General features: G+C 39.4%; 2 protein-coding genes across 2 annotated transcripts in view; both read left to right on the top strand.

Moving 5' to 3' along the window:
* The window catches only part of LOC104961965 (glycogenin-1-like), a gene marked incomplete at its 5' end in the record, with an annotated part of 10,069 nt that extends 7,873 nt beyond the window's left edge, over window positions 1-2,196 (top strand). The window contains 2 exons of the mRNA XM_010790335.1: window positions 1,058-1,096; window positions 1,329-2,196. Coding sequence (XP_010788637.1) covers window positions 1,058-1,096; window positions 1,329-1,478 — 189 coding nt within the window. The remainder of the gene's footprint in view (window positions 1-1,057; window positions 1,097-1,328) is intronic.
* Window positions 2,197-4,797: 2,601 nt separating this feature from the next.
* On the top strand, window positions 4,798-7,202 carry LOC104961963 (estradiol 17-beta-dehydrogenase 2-like). Its single transcript, XM_010790334.1, has 3 exons — window positions 4,798-5,217; window positions 6,508-6,618; window positions 6,962-7,202. The coding sequence occupies exons 1-3, from the start codon at window positions 4,945-4,947 to the stop codon at window positions 7,196-7,198; spliced, it is 621 nt and encodes a 206-aa protein (XP_010788636.1). The 5' UTR covers window positions 4,798-4,944; the 3' UTR covers window positions 7,199-7,202.
* The last annotated feature ends 263 nt before the right edge of the window (window positions 7,203-7,465 follow it).

The following is a 7,465-nucleotide window of genomic DNA, read 5'->3' as shown; positions in this document are numbered from 1 at the left end:
CGGGTGTAGAGACATGTTCTGATATCGGGTGTAGAGACATGTTCTGATATCGGGTGTAGAGACATGTTCCGATATCGGGTGTAGAGACATGTTCCGATATCGGGTGTAGAGACATGTTCCGATATCGGGTGTAGAGACATGTTCCGGTATCGGGTGTAGAGACATGTTCCGATATCGGGTGTAGAGACATGTTCTGATATCAGGTGTAGAGACATGTTCTGACATCAGGTGTAGAGACATGTTCTGATATCGGGTGTAGAGACATGTTCTGATTAGATATTAGACACATATACTGGGAAAGAATTTGAGTTTGTCGTGTAATCAGAATCAGGTTTATCACCAGGTTGGTTGACACGTACGAGGAATTTGACTTGGTGTCGTAGTGCATACATAAAAGTTAAACAAATAAAAAAACACAGATGGGAACTATATTAAGAACACTATAATAACATCACAAAAAATAAGTAAATAAAATAAAGCAGTAATTTACATTGAAATAGAATGCAGTAACATATCAAATATGTGCAGTACGCAAACCAGACATTGTGTGCATTCATGTAATGACCTTGATCTGAAACTTGTTCTCAAAATTCTTATAAGCTTTAGATGTATTCCTGGAACAGCTTTCCACTTGGTTTCAATGTTCCTTTTTAATTGTGAAGCATTGTTTTAAGGTTTTTACAATTGAGGGAAAGATGTCTGCGTTGTGGCTGAGGTAAAGTGTCCATATGGCTAGCTTGCAGGAAATGAATAGATCTGTTATGTGTTGTTAAACCAAGCACACGCTAATAAGAACCAGAAAACCAAAGGGATTGTGGATTTCCAAAGTGTTGGGTATCAAAATCTAACAGTTCAGCCCTTCTACACGCACACCATGGTTTCCTGTTTATCCAGCTCTATTGGAAACATGTGTTGCTTGCTTAAAGAAAAAAGTGATACTATATTTGTTCCTGTGTTTTGTGTCACATACTGTGTGTTATTTCCCCCGGTTTAATGTTAACTTTTGTATTTTTTGTTCTGGATGGTATTCGTCTTCCTTCATATTCATCTCATATAGCCCCCGCCCTGTGACATGATCACTGTTGAGAGTGTGCAGGTACGGTGCTACTGATGGGTTTCTTCTTATGGGCTAGCAGCCGATAACAGTTATGGCTCCTGGTTGTAATGCTTTTACCATTCCTCCTCTAAAACCCCAGCTTCGTGTGTGTTTTGGCTTTGGCCATTAATGTAGAAGTGCTTTTCAAAAGCTGCTAAGGTGGTGTTCTGTGCACGATAACATTTCATGCTCTTGGTTTCACGATTGTCTAATATGTTTGTTTCTTTCTCAGGATGGGACTTGCCCTGCATTTGATCAAGCAATCCCACCGGAACTTTCCTCAGAAGAGCGGAAGCAGAAATGGGAGCAAGGCCAGGCAGACTACTTGGGAATGGACTCATTTGACAATATCAAGAAAAAGCTTGATTCTTTTCTTAAATAAAGAATTGAGATCTGTAAAGAGCACTTGCAGTTTACTGTCAGCACAGGTGATAAAAAAACAAAAAAATAATAATGTAAAAGACCTTGCATCTGTAATTCATAGCTGTTTGTCGACCTGAATGAGTCTCTCGCTCCACCAGCATTACTACTACCGGGGGGGGGAATATTCTTTATTGTCCATTACCCTGCGACATGTATCTGTGCTGTTACACTGTGGAGAGAAGGAGGAAGGACCTACAGCTAAACATCCATTTGAAGGTAATAGCAATGTACATTTAGCTAAATGTGTTCTCATGTCAATGCTGTTTTAGGATATGTTAACACTAGTTGAACTCGGCGTTTTGTATCTCAGCAGTTAATGATTTTCTTTCTTTTTTTACACCACGCAGACTCCTATTAATCTCCAGAGCATTAATTTCTCCTTCTCTCCCATTTATTTCTCATGTTTTAACATGGAGACAGCCAGCCTATGTTTGACATAGAAACACAAAGATATGTTTACAGCACGTCTGAAGGCCACAGGACGCTGGTTTAGCCGTAGACTAGATCCTCAGTGCCTTGTGTTTTGCTCTAATGCCGTCATCTCATCTTTTCTTGACTTTCAGCTTTTCTGTAGGACATAATGTTTTTTTTTTTAACTTCCCTGTGTTTTACTTGACCAGGATGTTGGTTGTACCGTTTGAAATCTCATCTGCAATAAATAAAAACATTAAAAGTTATGGCTTTGCTCAGGTGATATGTTTTACTCGTGGAGGTTTTGGGGGAACTGGATCCACAGCAGAGAGTCTTTTGTTAGGGAATGGGCTTGGTTTTTAGACACATCTTAAACTCCTACGGTGTGCATACCAAACATGTTCCAACACAGATTCTCTCTTAACCCTCAAACAGGCAAGTGCATGGAAGTACTTTGGAAAATGTATTAATGTATTAACATTTAATAAAAATAAATAACATTGTCTTTTCAGCCTTAATACATGTATTAATGTATTTAGGCTAAAAAGACAATGTTTTTTTTACTTCGACTTTCTCCCATCTTACTGGAATGGTATGTCGTCCATTTAGTGTCAACATTTGTATTGAACCTATTACACCCATGTTACACCAATGGTACACACATTGTACCACCATATTGACATTACATGAATGTTACTCACATATTTACACCCATGTTAGATCTATGCTACACACATATTACACTCGTATTGCACTGCCATTACACCTTTTTATCTGTAGAGTATAGGCCTCAAAACATAAGTATATCTGAGAGATTATACCTGTTTTATACTTTATTTGGGCAATGTGTTCTCCAGGATACAGAAACTATTCAATGAGCTGCAGGCAGAGGCTGATTCAGAGGAAAGATTAGACTAGAAAAGGTGTTTGTGCCCACTTAATCACATTTTGATAATTGGTAAGCATATAGAGATGCTTGTATTAGCTGCAGTGCAAGATAATCTCGATAGGGGGCGATGCAGAGTCATTTAACGTTACTATAGAAACAGGCATACACAACTGCCAGCTGTGGTTCACCACATCCCGGAAACAACTGTTTCCACGTGACTCTTTATGCAAATTTGAACGGCATTGCATATATTTTCAAAACAAAGCCAGTATAGCTTCTTCTGTCAGAGTTCACGTTAAAAATATGTATGATTTTATTTAGCAAAGGAAGCCAAAAGGCTGCTATTCTGCAGCATACAGGAGGGAACATAATTAATGCATAAAATCATTTGTAGATGTGCTTTTAAATGATGAATACACAAACACACTTACTTAACATAACAGGGAGTATGGAACTGCTATATTAAATCACATTATCTTAGTCAGATCAGACAAATTATTGCACAGTGTTATGACATATGGTTATGGTTATGAGTCCATGGGCGTAATTTCCACTGGGGACAGGGGGGACATGTCCCCCCCACTTTTCAAAATCCCGTTTGTGTCCCCCCCACTTTCAAATTAAAAAATAATAATAATAATTTACGCAAGTGGTCATCGTCACGGAGGAGCGTGTGTGTGTGTGTGTGGCAGGAGCGCATTTTGTGTGAGAGAGAGAGACAGGGAGAGAGAGAGAGTTACAGGGGTTGTTGTTAGCATCTGGTGCTAGCTCGGAGATTAGATTAGAAACTGTTTCAACAATAAGGAGAGGGAGAGTCCTCTCCTGTCGGACTGAGAGGCTGAGATGACATCAGCTCAGGGAGGTAAAGGACTCGCTGAGTGATTGTAAACTTTAGTTATCTCAGTGGGTCTCAAACGGTTTGGTCAAAACAAATATTTCCATCTATTTAATATAGTTGTTCAAAATAAGTTAAAAAGTAATTCCAATGTCAGTAAAAATTTAAAAAGAGAGAGAGACAGGGAGAGACAGAGAGAGAGAGAGTTACAGGGGTTGTTGTTAGCATCTGGTGCTAGCTCGGAGATTAGATTAGAAACTGTTTCAACAATAAGGAGAGGGAGAGTCCTCTCCTGTCGGGCTGAGATGACATCAGCTCAGGGAGGTAAAGGACTCGCTGAGCGATTATATTGTAAACTTTAGTCTAAGTTATCTCAGTGGGTCTCAAACGGTTTGGTCTAAACAAATATTTCCATCTATTTAATATAGTTGTTCAAAATAAGTTAAAAACTAATTCCAATGTCAGTAAAAATTTAAAAACAAAATTTGAAAGGGAAGTGATTAGTAAAATATGCATAAATAAAAAGAAAGAATGCAGACTAGGTAAGATAAAGATAGGAGAGAGGAGTATATCAATGATGTGTTATTGGTTGTGAGCATATTCTAATGGTTTTTGGAGTAATTAAATATATACAGTTCTGTTTCATATGAGTGTTGAGAGAGCTGTATCCATAAATCTCTTAATTTGTGCACCAGATTGATGCCTTTAACTTCAATTTAAAGAAACAAATCTTACCGGGGGTGCATGCCCCCGGACCCCCCTATAGGATGTGAGGTCATCACAAATAAAACAGGTTCATGGATAGATACATTTGCACACTCATTATACACACTACACATTTTTCTTGGATTAGTTAACACCATAGTCCCTAATATATATTTGTAGAAAGGCAGGAAATGGAATTAAATCGAGAACAATGTTTCATTGCGGAGGACCCCCTGTTTTGTGTCCCCCCCACTTCTCAAACCAAAGTTACACCCTTGGTTATGACTCAGATAGTTCCTCAGTGATGTCTCCATGCTGCGCACTTCCTGTTTGGCTCTAAATCCCATCAAATCCCATTGTGCTTGCAAGTCTGGAATGTATACTATTACATCACACGGCTTATTTAGCAATATGAAGCATTTCCCTAATCGTCTTTCTTGCACACAGCTTAACCTATCTTAAGCAAGTTTCCTTTTTGTGCAGCGTTAGGCATTTTCTTCCATGCTTTTAAACTTTTTTTCCAAACACATTTTCCGGGAATGTAAATACACCACCGGGTGACGTCACACAGGGGGCGTGGTCTGTATGCATACATGGACTGGACTGCTTCCCCAGAAAGCATTAATTAAACCCCACTGTGGAACGATGGCTCCTCTCCCTGTGCTCAGAGCGGTTCTCCTGGTCTCGTTCTCCGTGCTCCTGACGGTACTGCTGGGCTTCGGGCTGCCGGCTCTGCTGAACACCGGGACCCGGGTGCTGGGACTTCCGGAGAGCAGCGTGACCGAGTGCATCGTGGGGCTCTATTTACTTTTTGTGTTGTTCATGGCGACGCCTCGGATTCCAAGAGGATTGGTGGAGGTGATGTATACAGTTGTATTCCCAACAAGAAAATGAATGCTTGTGATTCAAAACAATAATGCTCACACAGGTTTAATGATGTCAGATGTCATGGTAGGCTATGTCAAAACCTTTTTTAAAGTCATAGAATAGTATGTCGAAATACTTAAAGAAAGTAGTCCTGGTATGTTGAAATATAATATAAAAAAATAATATATTGTGTGTTATCAGAGCTGCGAAATTGTGTCATGAGGCCCCCCGGGTCTGCACACAAGTAAGGGAGACCTATTATGCAAACACCACTTCTTCATGTATTTTATAAACATGCGTCCCCTCATATGTTAAAAAATTACATCTGTTAAAAACACCTTTTTAAGGTGAAACAATTGGGTTAAATCTCATCTGGAATAAATAAAAACATTAAAAGTGATGGCTTTGCTCAGGTGATATGTTTTACTCTAGGAGGTTTTGGGAATGGGCTTTGTTTTTATACACATATTAAACCCCTACGGCGTGCATACCAAACATGTTCTGACACAGATTCTCTCTTAACCCATGGAAGTACTTTGGAAAATGTATTAACGTTATACATGTATTAATGTATTTAGGCTAAAAAGACAAAATGTTACTTATTTTTTTCTTTATGTGACTTTCTTCCATTTTACCGGCAAACCGTCTCGAGATCGCTAGAATTTAAAAATACACGACCGGAGAAAATCTGCCACAGCCCCTCCTTCAACACACACAACAAAAAGTGTATCTCGAGCTGGTTTCTCAAACTTACCTTTCCCAACCTTTAATTACTCCTAAAGGCGTCATGAGATGATAATCTTCTGATATCTAAAAACATATACAAGTATGACGAGTATGGCATTCAGAGCGAAAAATATATGATGTCGTGTGTTAGTTAATGTAAGAAAATGAGGGTGCGTAATTTTAGAATCCTATATATGTCTGTGTAAAACTTCCACTGGGTTGGAGCATTACTGTATGACTGCTTGTGTACAAGGTAATGTTTCCTCGTTTGCACACCATACACACGTGTTTTCGAGATTATACCCATTCTCACACACATTTTCCAGTATGTATTTTTTTCAGATCAATTCAAAATTACAATATGATATGCCTAAAACATGTCACAGTAATACAGTTCAGAGCATAGAAATTGTTTCCTCGTGAGTAGTTTATTTTTATTACATGATTTACCTTTGATACCAATTTAACTTCAGTGTTCATTGTGTCCTTTTGAATATCTTTCCTCTTGTAGGGAAAATAACATAAGCCTTTTTATTTTTGTTTCCCTCTCTGCAGGTGAAGGGGAGAGCTGTGTTTGTCACAGGCTGTGATAGTGGATTCGGTCATGCTCTTTCAAAACACCTGCACAAGCTTGGCTTCACAGTATATGCTGGATGTTTGCTTAAGGTACAAGATTCAAGGTTTTTGAACTCACTGACTCGCTTGGAGAACCACGCTACAGATAGCGTGGTTCTCCATTGTCTGTCGGTGGGCTGTTGTCCACAAAGTTTCTGATGTGAAGAAGTTCCTCTCTGATGTATTGCATAGCAGAGTTGGTGCGGTCGGCTTGCTTGTTAAAAGCAAACGGCAAAAAGTAAATAAACACAAAAAAAATAGGTAAAAATGCAAAGTTGGAGAGGAGCCATCTTCACTAGCGCAGTTGTTGTAACAAATAAAATGTAAAATAAAACATTCAGTGAGTACTCAAAGAATGAAAGGGTTGCACTGAGGTACCATTGTTTCTCTGCAGGACGAAGGAGGAGAGGGTGCAAAGGAACTGGAGGAGTTTCACTCTGATCGCATGAAGGTGGTCCAGCTGGATGTCTGCAGCGAGGAGCAGGTGAACCAGGCTGTGGAGTACATCAGAGAGAACCTGGAGGACGCAGACAGAGGTACTGGAAATCATTCAATAAGTCCTCCTCATACTGTTTTTCATCAATATATCACAGGTCTCAGATATATCCAGAGCCTGTCTCTGATTGTCTGAAACACCAAACGGATCATTGCAGCATTACCCATAATCCCCTCTGTTTCAGCCCTGTTTCCAAAGTGCTGATTCTCTGTCTGTTACTTTAGATCAGGGGTGGGGAACCTTTTTCCTCTCAAGGACCATTTCAATTTTTTCAACATCTCCGAGGGCCGTACAAATGATTGACCTCTGCTTAAAAATACTAAAATCACAGCCCATTCATTTGGCCTTTCTTTCATGCTGTGCAAAGACAAAGCAACCTCTTCATCCAGATATCTCCCCATG

This window comes from Notothenia coriiceps, unplaced genomic scaffold (assembly GCF_000735185.1).
Source record: "Notothenia coriiceps isolate Sejong01 unplaced genomic scaffold, NC01 NC01_scaffold00034093, whole genome shotgun sequence".
Taxonomy (NCBI): domain Eukaryota; kingdom Metazoa; phylum Chordata; class Actinopteri; order Perciformes; family Nototheniidae; genus Notothenia; species Notothenia coriiceps.
Note: the sequence above shows the minus strand (reverse complement) of the source record. Positions and strands in the feature narration are given on the sequence as shown.

What these genes read in the sequence shown, in the direction of transcription:
- LOC104961963 (XM_010790334.1), top strand. Translation starts at nt 4,945, where the DNA reads ATGCATACATGGACTGGACTGCTTCCCCAGAAAGCATTAATTAAACCC. An exon ending in TTCCAAGAGGATTGGTGGAG is followed by an intron (nt 5,218 to 6,507) that starts GTGATGTATACA and finishes CCCTCTCTGCAG; the next exon opens with GTGAAGGGGAGAGCTGTGTT. An exon ending in ATGCTGGATGTTTGCTTAAG is followed by an intron (nt 6,619 to 6,961) that starts GTACAAGATTCA and finishes GTTTCTCTGCAG; the next exon opens with GACGAAGGAGGAGAGGGTGC.